The sequence below is a fragment of the Pseudophryne corroboree genome, chromosome 11 (genome assembly GCF_028390025.1).
Source record: "Pseudophryne corroboree isolate aPseCor3 chromosome 11, aPseCor3.hap2, whole genome shotgun sequence".
Taxonomy (NCBI): Eukaryota; Metazoa; Chordata; class Amphibia; order Anura; family Myobatrachidae; genus Pseudophryne; species Pseudophryne corroboree.
Window position 1 is genome coordinate 162,303,696 of NC_086454.1, and position 25,057 is coordinate 162,328,752.

Below are 25,057 nucleotides of genomic sequence, written 5' to 3' on the forward strand. Positions count from 1 at the left end.
CCGCTGCTCCTACTAGAGAAAAAATATTTTTCAAAAGGCTATCTACCCTTCTGTCTGTGACATCATTTAGTGAGGTAGATGACAGTGGTAAAGCAGATTTATGCCCGAGTCGCAGAACATGTGCATCTACTTTTGGAGGAACTTCTCTTTTCGAACAATCCACAGCTGGAAATGGATAATAGGAATCCCATCTTTTAGGAATCTTATACTTTTTACTGGGCGCTGCCCAAGACTCATCCATCATTTCCGTCCGCTCATCTGACGCTGGGAATTCAGCTTTCACTGATTTTGTACGTTTAAATACCGGTGCTTTAGATTTTAACACCGTCTTGGCTGGCTCTTCCAACGAGAGAACAGCCTTCACAGCATTAATAAGTTCAGCTACATCATCTGAACTAAAAAAGACTGATCATCATACGGAGTCGAATCTATTGTCTCATCGTCCGATGTATCATCTTGTGTAGTCTGCCATATAGACGTATCTGTCTTAGTTTTACCCGTCTCTTGGTTGCTTGTAGAGGCTACTGGAACCAAGCCATAGGAAGGGAGCTGTATGTATGGGTTCATAGTGTAACCTAACCCTTGAGGTGGTGCTACTGTAGTTAACTTGTCCGCTATAGAAGATAGAGTCTTTGCGAACATATTCCATGGTGGCTCTGTTGGTGGTTGAACCAACTCCTGTTTTTTACTTCGCCGAAAAGCAAAACAGTTTGCACACAAACCCTCATAAGTGACCAATTGATTCATATCAATTACCCCTGACTTACAAGATAAGCATGTTAGGGCTATGGGAGTGCTTGATAAATTCTCCTCATCACTTTTGCCGCTCACAGACATGGTAATAATCTGTTATTGACTACACAATTTTGTGACTGAAAAACACCCTATATGTCAGTATATAGAGGTGAGATCAATCTGACCACAGTGCACCTGATTTGAGGGTCAGAACAGGACTGACATTACACAGAAAAGTCAGCACACATACTAGCAGTCAGTCACATGTTAAAGCATTAGACTGTCATATGAGAATACAACCTCCATAACAACTTATACATAAGTAGAAAAATTGTACTTCTGTTTTAACTGGCTCTTTTTTCAACATAACATGCAGAAAACACAGTAATATACAGGTCTCATATGCAATAGGTACTAAAAATTAACAATGCATACTAAAAAAAGTAGAGAGAATTTTTAGTACTGTATACCCTGCCTCCGGAGAGCGGGATACAGGGAGACTTACCACACTTCCATATCCAAGCAAATACGCTCGTAAGACGCTGAGTGGATTCAGACGCTACTGGTGTACACTGCCGCTCTTGATAACTGATAACGGACAGCACTGATACCCGAAGGTAAGCGTTGTTGCGACCCGGTGGGGAGTTGTTGGAGCGACTCTTTCTAGTATGCGTTTAAGACTCTGCTAAGAGAAGTCGCTCTAAAAAAACAATATAGTAAGTCTATAAAAAATAAAATAATAAAAGCTTTAGGCTGCTTTATTCACAGCAGCCCTGTGACCATGCGGCTTCCTGCCACACCAAGCAAAAAACTGATCTGACTGAGTCAGTGGGCGGGACTATATGGCGAGGGCCCCAATGAATCCTGGGAGGCCAGAAAGCTCGTGACCGTGTTGGTGCCATTTTCGCGGTCGCTCGACAATATCCCAATGTTATCCTGTGGATAATCCTGTGGACCCAGCCAGAGAAATGACAAATAATGTAAGGGGCATGAATCAGGATTTATTTTCTTTCATGTGGTGGCCAATAACTGTGCATGCAAGGTGCAAAACTGGGGTACAAGCTAGTGGTGTTTCCCCTTTCAAAAATGCCTATGGGGGCGGAGGGGAGCTAAATTTATAGTTCCGCCACTGGTGGCATAATTTGCGTCTTATACTTTAATAATTTATAGTTATGTTACACTCACTGTGCAGTACATGTACCTGTATTTTTTAAGACCAATATGCAATACCAACAGAAGTGAATAGCATTTATGTTATACGGTGCACAAAAGCGCTGTAACTTCTGGCAACAAGTCACTTTTCCAGGTAACTGTAAAAAAGTGAAAACTAAGATCTGACTAGTTACTATGGATTACAGTACACTGCACCATGTTAATAAATAAGGCCCAACATGCTTTTTTATATATATTAAGCAAACAAAAGTAAGCTGCAAGATATTGGTTTAAGAAGAAATAAAATTAAAAAAAACACCCAACAGAGAAAATGTAAATAATTAAGGGTACTTTATTACCAATTGTGGTGAACAAAGGAACTGAAAAATTAAGGGTTCAATGTGTGTTGCTTTGATGTTGACCAATGAATTAACACAGCCGGTAATTTAACCGCATACCGAATTAACATTAACCTTTATACCTCAATGTTGTGCTATGTGCACAGTAAATACCATGATTTTTGACTTCATATTTTGCACTACAAAAGTGATTTAAAAACATCAGAAAATGCCTTCAGAACCGGCCTCCAACATACTCCTAATCTGATGCTATCGGAATGTAGAACATAAAAAACACTTCATGTCTGACTGTGAGAAAAGTACAACCTGCAAGTTTAAGTTCTTTTTTTAAATGTCACGCTAGTCTCCAATTTAAGATGTAGAAACAAAGGGGTAGAGAAAAAGCCTCATTTGCTTCATAGTAGGTATGCATAAATTGTGCTAGACAAAAACCTTCACTCTGACATGTTCGCCTGTAATTTCTAAGAAGGCAGCCATAGACAACCGTGGAAGAGAAAGGCATGGCTTTGGAGCAATTATATAGACTGACAAATGGCTGCAACTTTTCCCATTCCGCACTGGAGCTGTTCATTTGTAAATGAGCAGCTTATGTCCTTAATCAAAAAGTCTTGATGGACCCAGCCTAAAAATTAGCGGTTTGATTTCTAAAGCAAATGTTTACTGCTCGCAGACATGTGGCTTCACATCTTCCAGTGACCCTGGGCTCTCTGTAAAGGAAAATGGAAATGAAAGCTCTTGTTTCATTTGTGAGCACCTTTAGAACGACCCACGTAATCTGACAGCTCATCAACCCCTTTCTTGCACCAAGAGGCCCAAGTTTTTAGACAACAGAATAAAACCAGCACAGCTACCATACAGTTGAGAGGGGACTTTCATAGCATGCAGGCCACAGCAAAAGGACCACATCATGTTTTCTAACCTCTTTCCAGCAAAGAGATCCAGAAATACAGTTTATAAAAAGTTTAGCAAGGGCTACCGTCTTCTAAAATAAGAACGGCCAATTAGTAAACCATTATAGAGTAGAGTGTAACAAATCAAACAGCTCTATACATCCCTTTACTGTTTTTACCTATTTTGCAGGATTTGCCGTCCTCGGTCAGTTGTACTCCTGTGGGACATGCGCAGCTGTAAAACGGGTCTCGTGGGGACAGCAGGCAAAGATGTGAGCAGCCGCCGTTATTGTCATCGCATGGAGTGTTGACTGAAAGAAACCGGTATAAAACGTATAGGAAATCAGGGCAAACCCAACAGTGAGATTTCTAAGCAAAAGAAGCTTATTTTAGATTAAGCGCATTATCTTTATTTTTACCATTTAAGTTGTCCTATTATACACACTGTTGTTGCACATTACAGCCAGGAATCCCTGTATATTGGTAAAGAGGTAATTTGGAGAATGAATTGTTATGCATGTTGTTACACATGGGCATGGTCTATGCACATGTGTATAATAAGGATACTCTACACCAGGCATTCCCAGCCACGGTCCTCAAGGCACACCAACAGTGCAGGTTTTAGTGATATCCAGGCTTCAGCTCAGGTGACTTAATTAGTAGCTCAGTTATTTTGATTTAACCATCTCTGCTGCAGCCTGGATATCACTAAAACCTGCACTGTTGGTGTGCCTTGAGGACCGCGGTTGGGAATGCCTGCTCTACACTGTGCTCAGCCCTGTCGGTACTTTTTACTTGTACCCAGGGGCGAATTTAGGGGTCAGGCTGCACCTATTCACAACATTATCGGTTGCCCACCATCATGTCAATTCCCGTTTCATGTCAGGGCCACCTGACTGCCAAAGCAGTACCAACCTCGCCCCCCTCCACCACCACAATTTACAGACAATGGGGGTGATTCCGAGTTGTTCGCTCGCTAGCAGATTTTAGCAGCATTGCACACGCTAGGCCGCCGCCCTCTGGGAGTGTATCTTACCTTAGCAGAATAGCGAACGAAAGATTAGCAGAATTGCGAATAGAAAATTCTTAGCAGTTTCTGAGTAGCTCCAGACCTACTCACAGATTGCGATCAGCTCAGTCCGTTTAGTTCCTGGTTTGACGTCACACACACGCCCTGCGTTCGGCCAGCAACTCCTCCTTTTCTCCAGCCACTCCCGCGTTTTTCCCCGACACGCCTGCGTTTTTCCGCACACTCCCTGAAAACGGACAGTTTCCGCCCAGAAACACCCACTTCCTGTCAAATCACACTCCGATCACTTCAACGATGAAAATTCCTTGTTCGGACGTGAGTAAATCTACTAAGTTTTGTGCTAAAATACTTAGCGCATGCGCACTGCGTACCATGCGCATTTTTGCCTTAATCACTCTGTTGCGAAAATCGGCAACGAGCGAACAACTCGGAATGACCCCCAATAAGTCGTAATGACAAGTAAAAAAAAAAACTAAAAATCACCGGCCTCATCTGGCCATCGGCCTAGCAGGGCTAGTGGCAAATTCACCACTGCTTGCACCTTGCGGCCAATGGACTGTCCAGCAAAGCTAGATAACGACATTTGAATTAGACAGTCTGTTTATTAGACAGGCTAGCTAGATTTAATGTAGTATAATAAACGGTGTATAAAGGGGTCGGTGAACAATGCAGTCCATAAATTTACAAGAAAATACATTGTTATTTAGATAGTTCAAATCAAAGTTTAGTTTCTTAATGAACACAACACAATACAATAAAGGAGATATAGAAGAAAGAAAAAGGGGGTAAGAATTGGGAAAAGTACTAATCAAAAACTGGGCCAGAACATGAGAGAGATCTACATATTGCTTTATATTGGACGCTGATAACACGCAATGGTATCCTCTGCCTCACGTATCATGTTTTCCCACACTACTAAGATTGAAAAATAATTTGTGATGGGCAGTATTTACCTTCTTTTTCTGTTTTTGCCTGTTATTATCCTGCATTATAACCCCATCAATATACAGTGCTAATCTATCAACAAAACACAGTAAGGGCCATCAGCCACAAATCTCGATGCCTGCTCGTTGAGGAGAGACTCGCTGGTCTTCGGGTGTTGCACTCGAGTCTACCAACTGCCGTAAAACACGTGTCTAGCAAAGACGTGGGCTGCCCAGCATCACAAATAAATATCAGTAACTTAGAGGCCTTTAGTTGCAAACAGTTCTCTTAAGCCCCATACACACTAAGCGATATTGTGAATAATATCGCTACAAAAGGTCTTTCTGAGCGATATTATTCACAATATCACCTAGTATGTACACTCATTATCGTTAACAATACGCATTCCAGCACGTCCTTTATGACCCCCTGCCTCGTCTGAACATGTACAGACGAGGGAGGTCCTCGTTAACGACAGCCACGCTACAGCTGCCGCATGACCGTCGCCACTCCCTTCCCCGCCGGCATCGGCAAGTGTGTATGCACTTGCTGATGCCGGCACCCTGCCGCCGCCAATATCGGTGTTAGCGGGGACTCATTTAGAGTGTATGGGCCTTTATTCCCTTTTTGAGATGGTCAGCAAGGTTTCCATTCTGTCAATGAACTAAACCATAAGGAGATACCATGGAGGGAAGCTGCAAGTATAGCAAGGGTCCATATGATTAAGAATCTACAAATTATTTACGAGGCTCCTGACATTATCCCAAAGTGTACAGATAACGAGGCCCACTAAGGAGGGAACACTTTATCAAGATTTTCTTTTTAAAATATTTGAATGAAAGGACTAGGGGGAAAATACAAAAAAAAACACCTTTTTTTAAAATGAGCCACTACCAGCCGAGAGGGATCTCCTGTGTACTTACCTGCACCTATGTACCTTTGTGGCACAATATTTTATATAGTATATTCACTATTGTCATTTGTGTTATTTAATCACTTCCTGTGTATTTATTGGTTTGATGTATTGGTTCCCTAATTTGTAATGAACAGCATTTTTTGTTTCATTTTCCCTGACTCAATGGGTACTTGGGTTGCACTGTTCATCTTTTCTCTTTTATCTTGTTTGTTTACACGAGTGACTCCCTGTGTTGAACAGCAGCATTCCAATACATATTAGTTTTTATATGTATTAACACAGTTTGCCAGTCTTATCCCAAATCACTTGTGAGCGAGTGACCACAGACCGCACCCACAGGTCCCTTTCCTTGGATGATGGGAGATCTATTTATCGGATTTTCATAGATTTCTGCAGTCATGGGGTGTACTCTGGTGATCACACGTGATAATCAGAAAGCAACTACCCAGAGATAACACTTGAAATAGGAGATTTCAAACTGTTAAATAAGTGTGCCGCTGAGGCTGTGTGTGTGTGTCAGAATGGGGGAGAGAGGGCACTTTGAATTGTTCCTACCACAATTTCCTAGATTTTAAAAAGTTATGCAATGTTCATCAAGGAAGTGATGGGCATAATAACACAATTTCATGTCTGAAGCCACAATCCCTCCCCGAGAGCCAGATTATCATTTCATGGGGCTCAAAGCAAGTTATAGGTTTGGGTCCTCTTTACATTTGATCCACCCCTATCAGTATTGCCTGACCCGACTAACTATTGATGCTGACCTGTCTGTACATCCAGCAGATGCTCAGCTCCTCCCTCTGAATCCAGGCTTTCTGGTTCCAAAGTCCTTTTTTATTTCATAAAATAAAATAAAAAAATACCAACAGGCAAGTGACTGTACTCCACTGTCCCCTAGGGGCATGCAAGTAGTACCTTCGCACAGGATGCAAGACGCCTGGGGTCAGCAATATCGCAGTCAAGCTCCACTGCACCTGCATGTGGGTTGTAGAGCCAGTAGTGCTACTGCAAAGCTACCCGGAACGATCTAGGGCGCTTCACAAACGCACCCTGCAGCCTATTGAGCTCTACTTTCCAGAGCTGGTGGTCATGACATAACGGGTTTAAGGGGCAGGACTGGCAGATGGCGCTGCTCAGTCACAAGATGTGAAAGGTGTGTTGTAAAGAGATAGTATTTAAATATATAATAAGCAATAAGATAGCCTAAAATAAAACTATGCACTTAAATACTTTACAGAGTATAACTGGGCAGTGCAAATGTTGTCGTTTACATACCATATTATTATTCTATTACCAGGTATTTTTTTCTCGTCATCGTCCTTTTAAAAAAATGGTTTTCAATTTATAAAATAAAAAAATTAGATGGTTTATTGTTTACACCAATCTGTTCCATTTCCCGGATCTCAATGCATAGGTTCATACGACGATTAAATGTTTGAACCTGGAACATTGTTCTTTTAATCTCAACTAAATTAATTTAGGAGTATAAAATAAACACATCACTTGATAAGGCGAACTTGGCCCCGACACACATTTCAAAACTGCTAAGGATGAAGCCAATTTGGCTACAAGACCTATGAAAATTTTGCTTATCAATATCCAAAAAACACAACAGAACAGCATGAAATTGTGTTTTGTTTTGTTTTTAATTCCCTTTCTTAATCTACACAAAAAGAAAACCAATAATAGCAGCGCTGAATTCAATTAATACTAAAAATTAAAAAATGAGATGGATTGAATGAAAACAGATTAAAACATTTATTAATAACTCTGATTAATAACCAATTAAAAGTCATTGTGACCACCGGCAGAATAAGTGAACCAGAAATGTCCGTTCCTTTTAAATAACTGGACACCAGTTTAGGCAGAATATACAGGCTTAGGAGCTGATTGTACAGTCCCGAAAAGAGTTATTACCGCTTCTTAGGCCGCTGGAGGGAGAAATATCCCATAGATGATCCTTCAATTGGGAGTTGGTAGCATATTCTCAATCCTCACCAGTATGCGGAGCTTGACTTGCGGGATGGTCCTAAGTACGCCTGTTGAAATCCACCAAATAGCAAACTCTGGGCATCCAGTATGGTCCGGGCACTGGTTCAGCAACAAAGCAACGGTGATCAGGGTGGCACCTTTCTTAATATAATGCAGTATGAACTGAAGTGCTTCTGCTCAACTGAGGTCAGTGGATAAAAGTATTTTGTTGATGGTAACTGCAGCTTAAGTGACCTTAAGTAGTAACGCTGCTGATGACCGCAGGTCTTGTGATGTGAAATGTCTGCTTTACATTGAAGACTGATGACATTGGCACCAGGGCCTGCAACAGAAATTTTGGGGCCCAGAACACTTATTTCTCTGGGGCACCCCTATCAACACACTTGAATGTATATACTGTATATTACATACATACATACGAGTGTGTTATATATGTGGGGAGTTTGGAGGTTGGCTACAGGGGTGGACACTACGGGGTTGGCTGGAGGCTAGCTACATGGGAGCATACTATGGGGGGAGGGGGCATGGTGGCTGGCTACAGGGGAGCACACTATGGGGAGGGGTGTGTGGAGGCTGGCTACAGGGGAGCACACGATCAGGAGGGGGTATGTCTATAGGGGTGGTAAACACACTACAGGGGGTGGCGGGTTGTGGGCTGGCTACAGTAGTGGTGGGTGGGAATTGGAGTGCATACTGTAAGCTGGGGTCAGGGGACTGGAGGTTGGTTACAGTGGCTTACCTGTAGGCTGTCAGGAGTTGCGACTGAGGTAAGAAAAGCTCAGAGTAGCACGACCTTTCACCCGGCCAGCAAGGAACTGCCAAAGACCCTTGGGAAGTCAGCGCTGGTGTCGGGGACGGAGCTACGTGGAGGGACTCGTCGGGAGGCCTCCAGCGGCTGCAATGTGCTGTACAGGGTAGATGGGTGAATCGCGTCGGGTCAGGTAATTGTTTTATGTACTTAATTGGCGGGCGGCCGGAGCAGAGTTTTAACAGACACTCCAGCACCTGTTTTTGTGCCCCCTTCCCCCCCCCTGCCTCGGGGCCCCTCTGAACCACGGGGCCCGATGGCACAAAAATCTTCAGATGCCTTAAGAAGCCAAAGTGTAACAGTTACTGGCAAGTTCCATTCAAATAGTTTTCTTCTAATAAATGTTTATCAATTTCATATCAAAATGTGGCTTAAACACATTAATATATATTTCTAAAAACAGAATTACACAAATAAAAAAAATAAAAAAGGAGAAAAACCAGACAAAAACCCCCCCAATACACTCACAATGTGGCTGTCGCTCCTGACTGAATACTTGTATGTCCATTGGAGAATAAAGCGCGCTGAGGATCTCCCGCCGTTTCTCACCAGTACATTTGTTGCACGCATGTATAGAGCGAGTCTGCCAGTCCGTCCAATACAAGGTATCTCCAGCCAGTGTCAGAGCAAATGGGTGTGTGAGACTTCCTTCAACAACCTTCTGCCTGCATGCAGTATGATAGATTGCGTTAGCAGCCAGAATGCGACACATGGAACACATACACATAACAGTACTGGGTACTAAAGGTGGTTATTCAGATTATTAGCAAAACCATGCTGCATTTCAGGTGGGGCAGATGTAACATGTGCAGAGAGATTTAGATTTGGGTGGTTTATATTGGTTCTGGGTATAGTAAATACTGGCTGCTTTATTTTTACACTGCAATTTAGATTTCAGTTTGAACACACCCCACCCAAATCTAAATCTGTCGGCAAGTTACATCTGCCCCACCTGCAGTGCAGCATGGTTTTGGCCATTAGTATGCTTTTTTGTTTTGATAACAAACTTGAATAAGGCCCTAAGGCAGCATTAGTCCACAGTATACTGGCCAGCAGAACAGTGCCAAAACTAGGATTTTCGTCCCCCCGCGGCAAGGCAGTATTTTGGAGCCCCCCTACCACCCCCCCTAAAAAAAACAAAAAAAAAAAACAAACCCTATCAGTCTAAAATAATCAGATTATCAAACATTTTGAAAAAAAGGGGACACTACTGGACAATATTCCCCTTTGTGCCTCAAATGCCTTATGCGTCACATGCCCCGCCAGCGTGTTCAATTACATGCTCCTCTGTGTGTCCCCATACAATGCACTATATCATAACACTTCATCACTGCGCTACTCCCCTATCCACTGCACTATATCACTATACTACATCCCCTACAAGCTGAACTACATCACTACACTACATGCCCCTATGCACTCCACTACATACCCTATATGCTACACTACATCCCCTTATATGCTACACCACATCGGTGCACTACATGCCCCTATATACTGCAATACATGACCACACTACATACCCTATATGGTACACTACATCACTGCACTACACCCCCCTATAAGCTACACCAAATCCCCCCATCTGGGAGGCAAAGCGTAGGTTGATACTACTAACTGGGTGCACAGTGCACTTCTATAGTAGCTTGTATGGTGCACCGCATGCTAGTCGCAGCGCTGCATGGCAAAAAAGAGAGTTTAAGACAGTAGCCAACATGGGAGAGATCCCAGGTACTGGAGCTCACCCGCACAGCGTCGGAGCCAGCTGCGGGCAGACAGGCGAGTCAGATACATTGCCCTGGGAGCTGTCTGCTGTCTCACTGGAGCAGCACAGCACTACCGGTAAAAAAACTAAACAAAAAAAAAAAAACTTGCTCCTCTGTAACTCCTTGGCGCGCCCCCTCAAATCCTGCTCCCGGAGCGCATGCCCCTTAGCGCGAACCCCCCCTAGTTACGGCCCTGAGCAGGAAATCAATTGTGCTATTTTCCTATTTAACATTTTTCATAATTATTTGCTCACTAGGAGGTAACCTTCTGCACAGTTTAAAACGACTAATTTCACCTCACAGGAAGAACAGCAATATAGCAGTCACCACTTTTATTGAAATTAGTTTCCATAACAGATTCTGCCTATACTGTTTCACTGGACATTATTTTGTCATTAGACTGGCAAAAACTAAATCATATTATGGTTTTGGTTTCAACACAAAGATTTATCTGGTGTTTCAATGCAGCTCGGTCAGGACAGACTTTGTGTCTCCATTTTCTCCTTCGTTTTTAGAAAGAAATCTTTTTTTTCTTCCTATTCTGTTTACTGACAGCAGAGCAATGTTTTCAGAAATTAAATGGGAAAATTCCTGTGAAATTCCACACATGAGCAGTCTAAACAATCATGTTGAAACTCTCTGGGAAAGGGTCACCATTTGACTCTGTACAGTGATACCACCACCTCCCAAAATCACCCCACCCTCTCTCTGTGGTTAACTGTTTAACACGGTATCTCCAGCTTCTGTTAACAACTAGGACTCCTGCTTTTACTGAAAGGTCAGCAATTATTTCCCCAATGCAAGCGGTTCTTTTCATCAAGCGAACGTTCATAAATAAAAATCGGTTTTAATTTGAAAACTGCAGAAAGTCATTAAACTGCTTTAAAGGAATGTACAATCATTTCAGCAGGGATAGCCTGGTCTTACCTTTTAAAATGTCAGGGAGTTAAAAAGATAAAAATGATACAGCACATGGACAGAGGTTTGTGGACATCAGAACATCACACCACTGTGCTTACTGAATATTTAATTGCAAAACTATGGACAATATGGTTGTCACCTCTTTGCTAGTGGAACAGTCTCCATTGGTCTGGGTAGGCATTCGATCCATTTAGCCATAAGAGCATTAGTGATGTATGGCAAGGATGTCCACCCATGAGACCTGGCTTGAGGTAGGGATTTCAATCCATTTCAAGCTATTTTGTTGATGGACCTCAATGTGTGCATGGTGCACAGTCATGCTGAAACAGGACAGACTTCTCCAATCTACTGCCTTAAAATTGGAAGCGTACAATTCTCTAGAGTCTAAAGATGGTAATGTATGCAGTAGTATTTAGAGTTCCCTTCATTGGGAATAAGGGACCCAAAACCAACCATGGACGCCCGCCCGGACAGAGACGCTCTCCATTCAAGTGAATGGGGAGCGTCTCCGTCCGGGCGCACGTACGCGCCCAGACAGAGATGCTGTGTGACTAGGTGCGCCCAGGCGGGCGTGCCTAGTCACACAGGGAGCAATGATAACAGAGGCTCCATCTGTAGGGTCAAATTTCCGGTCACCGCACCACTGAATATAGGCTTGCCATATTCTGTAATAAATGCGAGCCGAGGATGGTTTGCTTGCTCTGAGCATTGTATGAATTACCTATTGTGAGAATCCTCTTGCTTTCAGGATGGAAGTCTCAAGAGCCACGCTGTCAAAGACAGTCGATCCAGATGCTTGTAATATCAAGGACCCAGGGACAGTAGATTTGGACGTTAAGGGAGTAGGAATGGAGCATCCATTGACAGCCTCTGTAGATCTGTGTACCAACGTCTTCTGGGCCAAGCTGGAGCTATTAGTATCACGGTGCCCTTTCCTTGTTTTACCTGTCGCATACACCTGTGTAACAGGGCGATCGGTGGAAACATAGGCCAGACAGAAGTCCCATCTCACTGACAGGGCATCCACAAAAGTCGCTCTGGGATCCTTTGTTCTTGACCCATATGCGGGAACTTTGTTGTGCTGACGGGACGCCATGAGATCTATCTCCGGTAACACCCACTTGTCTACCAGAGTCTGGAAAACCTTGGGTGTAAAGCCCATACGTTTACATGAATGGCATGTCGACTGAGAAAAAAACGCTTCCCAGTTTAGGACTCCCGGAATGAATACTGCGGACAAGGCTAGATGATGAAGCTCTGCCCACCTTAACGTGCGGCTTACCTCCTTCATTGCTTTTTGGCTGCAAGTTTCTCTCTGATGATTGAGATATGCTACGGCCGTTGCATCGTACGAGTGAATTTGAACTTGTTTCCCCTGGAGGATGTCCTTTGCCTGAATGAGTGGCATATATATAGCCCGAAGTTGTGTGTATATATGTGTGTGTGTGTGTGTGTGTGTGTGTGTGTGTGTGTGTGTGTGTGTGTGTGTGTGTGTGTGTGTGTGTGTCTATAATTATATATATATATATATATATTTTACAGGTTGAGTCTCCCTTATCCAAAATGCTTGGGACCAGAGGTATTTTGGATATCGGATTTTTCTGTATTTTGGAATAATTGCATACCATCATGAGATATCATGGTGATGGGACCTAAGTCTAAGCACAGAATGCATTTATGTATCATATACACCTTGTACACACAGCCTGAAGGTCATTTTAGCCAATATTTTTAAGAACTTTGTGCATTAAACAAAGTGTGTCTACATTCACACAATTCATTTATGTTTCATATACACCTTATACACACAGCCTGAAGGTCATTTAATACAATATTTTTAATAACTTTGTGTATTAAACAAAGTTTGTGTACATTGAGCCATCAGAAAACAAAGTTTTCACTATCTCACTCAAAAAAGTCCGTATTTCGGAATATTTGGATATGGGATACTCTGTATGTATGTATGTATGTATGTATGTATGTATGTATGTATGTATGTATGATAGAGATATATATATATATATATATATATATATATATATATATATATATATATATATATATATATATATATATATATATATATATATATATATATAAACCAAGCCTGCACTCCGGTTACTGTGCTGTATTTGCCCCGGTGCCTTCAATAATCTGTGTTGCAGCAGACAATATGGATATCCAATAGAAGCCGCACTCAACGGGTCTTTGGTATGAAAAGAATAAATCAACGGCGGAGTGACGCCTGGCAGAGGTTAACGTTTCAGTTTAATGTAAACTTTCGTCAGAACAAAGAATCAATAAACTGTACATACCTTTTTATACCTTGTATTCACCATGTGAAGCAAGCAGCGTGGGTACTGATTGCGGCGCCTTCCGGTGACGTCGCGTGAGTGCGACGTGCGCTCTGTAGCGCCACTTCCGGTCGGGCCGTAACTAGGAAACAAAATCAACAATACAACACCGTCACCATAACAACAAGACTGCGGACGTCAGCCTCTATTAGTAACGCTAATTGTATAAATATCCAAAAGCGCAGTAGACATACCCATGCAAATTAATGCTATACAAGACAGTCCTCAGCTGCCAAACTATGATCTACCATAATGCATACATGATAAATACCGCACACGGGCTCCTCTATGTGGGTAAGACCACTTGTAGCTTCAAAGAAAGGATGGCCACTCACAGGATGTCTATTAGACATGCGCTTGATGGATCGGACTCTGAGCAACCGGTTGCCAGACATTTCAAAATGATGCAACACAGTCTGGCTACTCTTAAATATAAAATCATTGATCAGGTACCCCTGAACATTAGAGGGGGTGACAGATCAAGGAGACTTCTCCAGCTGGAGGCGCGCTGGATTCACTCCCTGGATACTCTGGTACCCAGGGGACTGAATGAACAATTAAATTGGAACGGTTTCCTCTAGCATAACTTATAGGATTTATTAGTTACAGCTAGTGCGGTATTTATCATGTATGCATTATGGTAGATCGTAGTTTGGCAGCTGAGGACTGTCTTGTATAGCATTAATTTGCATGGGTATGTCTACTGCGCTTTTGGATATTTATACAATTAGCGTTACTTATAGAGGCTGACGTCCGCTGTCTTGTTGTTATGGTGACGGTGTTGTATTGTTGATTTTGTTTCCTAGTTACGGCCCGACCGGAAGTGGCGCTGCAGAGCGCACGTCGCACTCACGCGACGTCACCGGAAGGCGCCGCAATAAGTACCCACGCTGCTTGCTTCACATGGTGAATACAAGGTATAAAAGGTATGTACAGTTTATTGATTCTTTGTTCGGACGAAAGTTTACATTAAACTGAAACGTTAACCTCTGCCAGGCGTCACTCCGCCGTTGATTTATTCTTTTCATACCAAAGACCCGTTGAGTGCCGCTTCTTTTGGATATCTATATATGTATCTCTATATCTCTATATATATATATATATATATATATATATATCTCTCTATCTATCTATCTATCTATCTATGCAACATACTTCCTTGGTCCACTGCCCCTGAAAGCAACTTCTTCCTGACACTACTCCCCAGCCCTGAAGACTGGCATCCTGTGTCAGAATTTCCCAATCTGATATCCAAAAGGGTGTCCCTTTGTCCAGATGGGATGTCTGTAGCCACCAGGCTAATGACCCCGTTATTCTTAGAGGAAGGACCACAGTCTGGGTTTTCATCATCTGATGTAACCCATTCCATCTGGAAAGGATCAGACATTGCAGTAGCCTCGAATGGAATGGAGCATACTCCACCATGTCGAATCCATAGATCCCATCACACGCATTGCTGCATTAATGGATACCCTTGGACTGTGTAGCAGCTCCTGGATCCTCAACTGAATTTTGGATACTTTGTTCAGAAGTAAAATTACTCTCTGAAGACTCGAATCCAACACAGCCCCCAAGTGAGTCATCTGTTGTGATGGAACCAGGGACGACTTTGCGAAATTTATGAGCCAACCGTGTCTCTGCAAACAAGGTATTGTCTGCTGCAGATGACACTAAAGCAATTCCTGAAACTGTGGCAAGATTAATAAGTCGTCGAGGTATGGAAAAATTCTTATTCCCTGTGACAGAGATAAGCTGCCATAACCACCATAATTTTGGTGAAAATTTTGGTGAAAATTCTGGGAGCTGTGGCCAGTCCAAATGGTAGAGCCTGAAACTAAAAAAGTGTTGCTGGAGGATAGCAAACCTGAGATAGCACTGATGGGACAGTGCTATAGGTACATGCAGGTAAGCATCCTGGATATCGAGGGATACCATAAAATACTCCAGCTCCATGGCCAAAATAATGGAATGTAAAGTCTCCATATGAAACCGAGGCAGCCAAATGTACTTGTTTAGCACACTGAGATAGAGTATGGGCCGGAACGACCCATTTGGCTTCTGAACAAGAAACCGTTTGGAATAAAAACCTTGTCCTCGTTGAGCAGGAGGAACTGGAATTATCACCCCTGACTGAAGCAACTTCTGAACTGCCTCTTACAAAGCCCTGGCCTTAGTTTCCACTGAAGATGGGCTGGTACAAAAAAAAAACCTTTGAGGAGGGTGTTTCTTTAAGGCAAACGCATAACCAGGAGATACCGCTTCTTGCACCCAGGCATCCATGGTGGACTGCTGCCAGATCTGTGCAAAATGAAGAAGTCGGCCCCCCACCCTGGGATCCCCCAGGTGGAGGCCCGAACCATCAGGCTGATGGCTTATCTTCTGACTTGGAAGCCGGCCCTCTGGTAGCCCAATGCTTTTTAGTCTTACCAGACTTGGTCAGATTGAGACTGTTTGCCATAACCCTTTCCTTTTGCTTTCCTTGAGTCTGAAAAGCTGGAAATATAGGTTTGGATTTGTATGTGGAAGGAAACTTTACTTTTAGTCCCCAGCCAGAAGAGGATAATTGGAATTCCATTTCTTTGGCATACTAAACTTCTTACTGGGTGTAACCCAAGCTTTTTGCATAATTTCCGTCAGCTGTTCTGACCTAGGAAACTCAGTCCTAACTGTTTTGGGACATTTAAACACAGGTGTCTTAGATTTAAGCAAAGGCTCTGCTGCTTCCTCTAAGGATAGAATGGCTTTCATAGCACTAATTAGCTCAGGTATGTCCACTGAGCCGAGGCCTTCATCATTGTCTCTGTGTGCAGACCTGGAGTGCGATGAGTCCTGATCCTCCGACGAGTCCTCATCTGAAACATGTGTAGACTGAAGATGTTGTTTAATGTCTATGGGATTTACTTTCCACTGGCCTATCAGCCTGTTTTTGTTGAAAGGCTGCAGATTCCTATACTGGATGTGATAAAACACAGGGGGAATGTTGCATGTAATGGTTAATAGGGTAACCTATCCCTGGTATAGGAGGAGATGGCATTATCTGCTCAGCTATACTGGATAATATCTGTGCAAAAGTAGCCCATGGGGGTTCAACTTGAACCTGTGCCTGCCTCAGATTATTCAGGAGGCTTTGATGAAAGCTAAAACAGTTTGCACATAATCCATTTTGAACCAGATCCTGAGAGGTTAACCCAGCTTTGCAAGACAAACATGAAATGAGTGTTGGTGCTGCTGTGGAGAGTGTATCCTCCTCACCCTTGCCTCTCTTAGACATGATAAATAAATCACACACCTGTACAGTGTTAACTACACAATTTGTGACTGCAATCACTTTAAAATTTGTTAGTGACATACAATCTGTTCCCTCCCTGCTTTGCACCAGCATTGAGGATCGGAATACACAGAAACTGACAGAATATAGTAAAGTCGGAAACCACACTAGCAATCAGTCACAGGTTATACATTAGTATAATAAGCAATATGAGCACATAATCAACTACAGATACATTTTAAGTATGTAGGAGAAACATATTACTGCATTACCTTATATAGGATTTTAATGTATTCAGTTGCACAGCGAAAGAACCAGCAGCAATAGTTTACAGACTCATTATGCATCAGGCACTTATTCAACTATTCGTACTCAAAGGTAGATAGAGACTTAGGAGAGTGGGATACAGGGAGACTTTACCCCGCTTCCAGGATCGATCAATACGTTAATGAATGCCGAGTGGATCTAGACGCTATTAGTGTACACGACCGCCCCGTGAACCTACAGTGAACACAGACGCCCAAGTGAACACAGACGCACCAGTCATACAGCCGCCTATGCTGCGACGGGGTCCTTTTAGATACTCAGCATCTCAGACGGAAGCGGGAACTCAGTTCATGGATGGAAACTGGTCATGAACCGGGGGGAGGGGCGACCAAGGGAGCGTCTTACTCCCCACTGCCAACATCAACCCTAGGGATCGCGGCCTCATACTACCCCTGAAGCCTATGATCCCTGAGGCCCAGCGCTGGTGCAGCCGAGGTGGCAGCCGCGTCAGCGACTGCTCGGTAGCCTCAATTCCCAAACAGTGCGGCTGTGTCTCCTGTTTCCCCTACTAAGCGGAACAGATGCCTTATCTTCTCCCCGTGCTCCGGCTGCAGCCTGGCAACGTCTGCATATCTTACACCATTGATGGCTAACCTTGACACTCCAGCTGTTTAACTACACATCCCAGCATGCCCTGCATCAGTTTTAGCATGGCCAAATAGCAAAACTGTAGCAGGGCATGCTGGGATGTGTAGTTCAACAACAGCTGGAGTGTCAAGGTTAGCCATCACTGTCCTACACAGCTGAAACAGCACTGTACACACGGGTAAGCGTTGTTGCGACCCGGTGGGGAGTTGTTGGAGCGACTCTAAGGTACGTATAAGACGCTTTTAAGAAAGATTGCTCAAAAAAAATATATATTATACATAATATATATATATATATATATATATATAGAAAAAACAGCAGGTGCCGGCTCTCCCATCAGCTCTCAATTATGCACCGGGTGTCCGCATATAAACAGCAGTATATACACAAGCTTGAGAAAAATGCATAAAGCATTGAAACGTTGCTAAGATTTGACTGTCTCCGACTGCATCATTTGTGTATATATATATATATATATATATATATATATATATAATAATAAAAGGCTTATAGCTGCTAAAAACCAGCAGCCCATTGTCCATGGTCCAACTCCTGTTGCACCAAACAAAAATCTGAATTGCCTGAGCCATGAGGCGGGGATATAGGAGACAGGCCCGATGCATTCTGGGAGGCCAAAAGCTTTGATCGTTGGTGCCAATCCACTGTCGCTATCTCATATCCCAATGTTTATCATGTGGATAACCTGTGGACCCTGCAGGAGAAAAAAAGGCATTCGCCCTTTGGGGATCGAACCCAGGACTCTGAGCATGGGGAGCGAAACTTCACCACTCAGACACGACGCCTCATGACAGAAACACAAGCTCATGTGTAAATGTAAGCATTGATCCCTTCCCATTCGTTTTCATTATGCTGTAATGGCTACAGGATTTGGACGCTCACATATCCCTAACATCAATGGACCATAGCTGTAACACGTTCGTTTGCGTCTGTACACACTACTGATTTTATATGTTGTTTGTCTGCGGGACTTAGACGTTCACATATCCCTAACGTCAATGGACTATAGCTTTATCACGTTTGTTTGCATCTGTATATACTGTACTATTAATTTATTGGTTTGTCTACGGGACCTCATTGCCGCAGTGTATTTAAAATACTGCAGCGTAATTAGACGCTCCAGTAAAGTAGTTCTTGCGCTGTAGTTTACAGTACTGTATTTCAATGGAGACCACACGCATACGCAATGGTGATTTTAAAAAGTGACATCTAGTGGATGATCGCAGGTATTACACTCACCGGTAACGCCAAATGCTCTGTGCGCCTCCCTACGACTAAGCAAGACGCTATGCACCCAGCACTCCGCAAATTCGTGATTGCGACTAATGCCACAGACCGCATAGATGAGCGAGGCTCCATCTGTGTAATGTGCTTTCTGAATTAAAAATATAATGAAGTACAAACATTGGCACTTCAGGCGTAAGCTATAGACCTAAAACCAGTTGCACTTTTACTTTTTAACTCAAATTCCAGTATAAGGTATAGTGGTGCCAGATACGATTCCATTATAACACTTGCATTTAATGCTTGCAGTCCTTGATTAATAAATTACTTACCAATTCTGGCTCTTTACCTTATGCAGTAACTGTACAATAGATTTTATTCTTATAGTAGTAGTGCTGCTTGGCTCATTCCCATAACTAGCCACTCACCGTACCATATTACTACAGCTAATTCTAAATGTACCTATCCATCCTTGTCTCTACCCCACCTTACATCTGGGTTCTCGAACAGGGGCACGCCAAACTCAAAGTACCTAATCGCTTCTGGGCACCTTCCTCATATCACGTGGGAGAGGAAGTGGGGATGTCAGTAATTTAATGGGAACTGTATATGGTGGGATTACAGCATGGAAAACATGGACAGCCCTGGTATAAAATAATTTACTTAAAAATTTGAGACAAACTGAAATATTGCCCACCAATAACAGACAATTAGCAATCTGTGTAAAGCTTTAAAATATATATGTACCTAAATGAACCATCCAAATTGGCCCGGTGAATAAAACTCAGCTTAGCATCTGCCCAGTAAAGTTTTTGTTCTTCTAAATCGATTGTTAGCCCATTGGGCCAATAAATATCAGAGTCCACTATGATTTTGCGCGTGCTGCCATCCATACCAGCCCGTTCAATCCTGGGGTTCTCCCCCCAATCCGTCCAGTACATGTATCTGGGGAGAAAAACAACAAACAATAAATAAGCTTGGAGACTGTAAGACAATAGCAAAAAAAGAAAAAATTAATTTGGATGTTCACTGAACAGCGAGATGTCAGTCTTTAGCAGTTTGGCAATATTCTGAGTACTTGCACAGTTCCTAAAGCAACTGCTAATTTAAAAAATAAAATAAAATAAGATATTGATGTTGCATACTACTGCGTATGTGTGGATAAATGCACCCAATACATAGAATATTCCTATAGACCAGTATTTTAGAAACAGATGAACATAACATTTCAAATACCTCTGTAAATGTCAGACACCCCACAAATAGGGGCTGATTCGGAGGGCACACGCAATTCATCAGCATGTGTTCTAGGAAAGAGGTGTGGATCTCCACTTGTACTCAGTTACCCGCATCTATACAGCTGCAATGCCCCTTTCCATCCGCATGTGAAAGTAGCTGTCATCATTATCATTGCGCATTTGCATTAGCCATATCCTTGGTGCAGGAGCTGTGAAGATTGGTAGCACGATTCCATATAAACCCCCATGGCACATATCCTACAAGCAAACGCCCCATTGCTCCCCAGTTACATCCACTCAGCCGCAAGTGCAGATGTGGCAGAGATCCAGAGGACTCATATGTAGTACAGCCCTAACTGTCTCCACTAGTGAAGGGTTCTGGTGGTTCCACTATGTTATCAGAAAGATTCCAGGAATAGTCTTGGTGCAATCAGTCCCTTGAAAAGGCAAGGTCAACGCTAATCACTACTTTATGATAACTAGTGATTCTCTGCCAACAGAATGGGTGACTTCAAGGAGCGATGATGCTTATTACCGCACTGATTTTATCTATAAATGCTTAATACTATGGGGTTATTCAATTAGTGCCAGTCGAAAAATACGGCACTGGCGAAAACCACGTGTAGTGGTGAATTTGCCACTGATACACGTGTTTGGGCAAAAATGGATTTAAAAATGGGTAAAAACGCCCGCAATTGAATGTCCTGTTTCGAATTAGTGACGTTTTTCCGACCAGTCGAAAAAACTGCACTTAATTGAATACCTTCCTAAACCTGTTTATAACAGAAAGGCAAAAAATCCAGCACTACTTTTGCAATAGCAGATGTGAATCAGGACAACAGTAGACCAAAGCTACACTTGCACTGCAAAAATGAGTAAATTAAATGACTGGCCCACTGCAGAAACACCACCACACAGGTGTGTGAATGTAACAATGAAACTGCACTTACACATAGCTTGTAGAAAAAGACAGAGAGTCTATCCAGGTTACCAGAACTCTATGCTGGTGAGAAGCAGCCTGCAAATGTTTCAATGTTGGTTTGTCACTAATCTATATGGGAAGGGAGGGGGGAGCCCAGGACTGCACGCCCTAATTCTAAACATAATAGGTGCTACCATGGTGTATATTCAATTAAACTTGGAAACTGCCGTCTTGTCGTAAAGACAGCAGTTTCCGACTAATTGAGGTCGGAAGGGGTTCCGATCTATCCAATCTGGAGCCGATTTGTCAGAAGACTGTCGGAATGCAGGCGGATCGGCGCTGCATTGTCAGATGCGCAGCCAAACCCCACAGGTTATAGCCCCGTTTCCGACAATGTCAATCCAACTTTAAAAAAAGAAAAGAAAAGAAAAAGGCAGGTGCACACTTTAAACATAATAAACTCTGCAATTTACCTTAACCATAACCATAATCATGGGAAGGTTAGGGAGTCATCTGATGAGGTCACCTGCCTGTGGTAGGTGGGACCATATTTTTTGGCAAAAAATTATGCCAAGATCTTTAACTCCATGTTAAATTGCAGAGTTTATTATAATTGTTCTGATTGCCGGAGTTCTCTGTGTTTAGAGTGTGCAGCTGTCTTTTCTCTTTTTTTCTGTGTGGCACAAATTTATTTGCACTGCTTAATCTATATGTGGCTTTATCATTTATTAACACCTTGCAGATTTATACTAAATACATCAATAGCCGACTAGATTTACATCTGGGGACTGAGCAGGCAATGACAGATACTGTAGTAAGACCTGTAGATGGAGTTTCAACTACCAGCCAAGAGGCCACAAGTAACTTGGGTAGATGAATGCACAATTACAGATATTGGCAGACAAATTCACAGCACTGTCTGCATCAGGGGCTGATTTACGGGCGAGGATGCCCCCTAGACAACAGTAATAGCTGCCCCCCACCTGCCTAATTTTATTATTTTTATTGATAAATTATTTAATGATAGCCAATTTACAGTAATATAAAGTCACTAACGATGGCATTTTGTTTTACTTCTACTTATGATACTTATTTACTAAGTAGGACCGCTTGCAGGGCCGTATGTGCATGTCCTACCTGTATGCACTCCAGCCAAGATGGCATTTGGTACATTACAGCTGAAATATTTTGCAGTTACTGGTACTTTTTTGGCTGACCTTACAAACACAAGTATCCAAGTACCGCCCCAAAGAAGTGCCACATGTGCCCAATGGGAAATTCGACACTGGCAGGGACGTCTTTTCGTATGGGCTCAATGGGCACTTGCCCAAGGGCCCCAGGAGTATATGGACCCTAGGCTGATAGATGTGTCCCCTTTTTCCAGGGGTACCAGATTATTGGAAAATCGGCCCTGGGGAACTGGAGATATCCAACTTCAAAGCAGTAGTCCCCATCCAAGCCTATTAATTGCTATTCCCAGACAGATATCTCAGGTTCTGTCTGACTTAGAATTTTTCTGAGGGTATACTCAAAAAGTTGGGACTCTCTCCTTTTGGTGGACACTGGCATCTTATCTCTACTACGCCCAGAACAAGAGATAGCAGCCTTCTAGCAGCTGGTCCCTGCTCCAGCTCCACACGCTTGGTATGTCGTTTTATATTTTCATCGGTGGATAGCTCTGCCTCCTGAACTCTGATCCCCAAGTCCCTGGGCCCTCCTGAAAACAGGGGCTCCCTAGTTTGTTTGTTTTTTTAGGCCATTGAAAGCCAAGAAATCTATTTCCAGGAATTACCATACAGAAATGATTTGGATGGGACCCTATAGTGGTGCAGAAGTACAAAATTATTAAATGTATTACCCGTGTGGGTCAAAGGCCATCAATTTCACAAGTAGTAGTCCAGATTCAGATTCAGTTCCAATGGATATGTGCCAGACTTACACATTAGTAGAAACGCGTTGGTGGAGTATGTGAGCGTTGAGGAATCACCCTTACCAGTGTATTCAGCAAATTGGTGAGACATCCCGGGTTACCATCTTTTTCCACTGTTGTGCTGTGCTATATGACATCTGCATCACTGGCCTTGTTGTGATATACCAACCAGTATTGTTTTTAAGAAGTTTTTAAAAATACATTTTATGTGAATCCTCATATATTCCTTCGTTTTTGTGCTTATTACCGAGCATAAAGCGATTTCATGGGATGACGGAGGACGACACACGAGCATACTGAAAGAAACCCTTTATAAGAAAGTACGTCTCCTCTTGAAGTAAGCATGGATGTGAGCACCAAATATAAAGAAACCTCAGTGTGAATGAACAGTAACATACGAGCTTTGAATATAAGAAACTATTTGTGTAAGGGCAAAAGAAACCTTTACAGGTATAATCCGGAGTATATGAAAGTAAGCACGTGTGTAAGCAGCATTTCACCATCAGCACCAGGGTGAACCTGTATGGATAGATCCTCAGATCCTGAAATATCATAGTCGAAGAAGCCTGGGTGGAAGTTTCTTTATTGGAACTTTTATAAAAGGACTAATACTGAACATTTGTATGTAAAATTGTTTTTTGTTTTTTTCACATATCATCCATTGGAACTGATCCACATAGGGACTACTTCTTGTGAAATCGATGGACTTTGACCCACATGTGTAACACATTTAATAATTTTGTACTTCTGCGCCGCTATAGGGTCCCATCCAAATCATTTCTGTATGGTAAGCTTTGGGTGTGTGAGGTGACACATCAGGATGGGACCTTGTGTTTGGCTGCGATAAGAGGGCGCAGGAATACATCTTAAATTCTTAGGGGTATATTCAATTAGGGTCGAAAACTGCCATCTAAAGACAGCGGTTTTCGACTTTTTAAAGGTCGAATAGTGATTCGACCTATTCAGTCCCAGCAGTTTTTATTCGACAAGTCGTGGAATTCGACTTGTCGAATAGTACGTGAATCGGCGGTATAGCTGCCGATTCACGTACTTTTGAGTAAAACGGGGCCAAATTCGACAAAATGTCGGACTGAGATGTGGGACTGATCTCCTCAGTCTCCCCGCGGCACCCCCCCCCCCCCTCTCCTCCTCTGGGTCCCTCATCTTAATTCGGCTTTTTAAAAGTCGAATTGAGATGAGATTGAATAGGGGTTGTCGGATCCATTCCGACAAATGCATGTCGGAATGGATCAGACCCTAATTGAATATACCCCTTAGTTTTGTATTTCCAGGAAGTGGAGATATCTGCAGTCAAGCAAGCTTCCCACAGATGATTATTAAGCCCACTCCACTATCCACCCACTTCCCAGCGCAAAGCCCCCAAATAGAAATTAATGTTGCTTAAACTTTAATACAAAAACTACCATACAATAATAGGATTTTAATACCTAACGGTAAATCCTTTTCTCCTAGTCCGTAGAGGATGCTGGGGACTCCAAAAGGACCATGGGGTATAGACGGGTTTCGCAGGAGACATGGGCACACTAAAAGACTTCGACTGGGTGTGAACTGGCTCCTCCCTCTATGCCCCACCTCCAGACCTCAGTTATAGGAACTGTGCCCAGGGAAGACGGACATTTCAAGGAAAAGGATTTTTGTTAAACTAGAGGTGAGAAACATACCAGCTCACACCAC

The 25,057-nt window shown here is 42.8% G+C and overlaps 1 protein-coding gene across 2 annotated transcripts in view; it reads right to left on the reverse strand.

Annotated features, from left to right (window-relative positions):
• The window catches only part of LRP5 (LDL receptor related protein 5), a 317,788-nt gene that overhangs the window by 197,392 nt on the left and 95,339 nt on the right, over nt 1–25,057 (reverse strand). For both annotated transcript variants that reach the window (XM_063945049.1, XM_063945050.1), the window contains exons 3-5: nt 20,020–20,217; nt 9,275–9,471; nt 3,316–3,447 (exon numbers count right to left, since the gene is read on the reverse strand). In XM_063945049.1, coding sequence (XP_063801119.1) covers nt 3,316–3,447; nt 9,275–9,471; nt 20,020–20,217 — 527 coding nt within the window. The remainder of the gene's footprint in view (nt 1–3,315; nt 3,448–9,274; nt 9,472–20,019; nt 20,218–25,057) is intronic.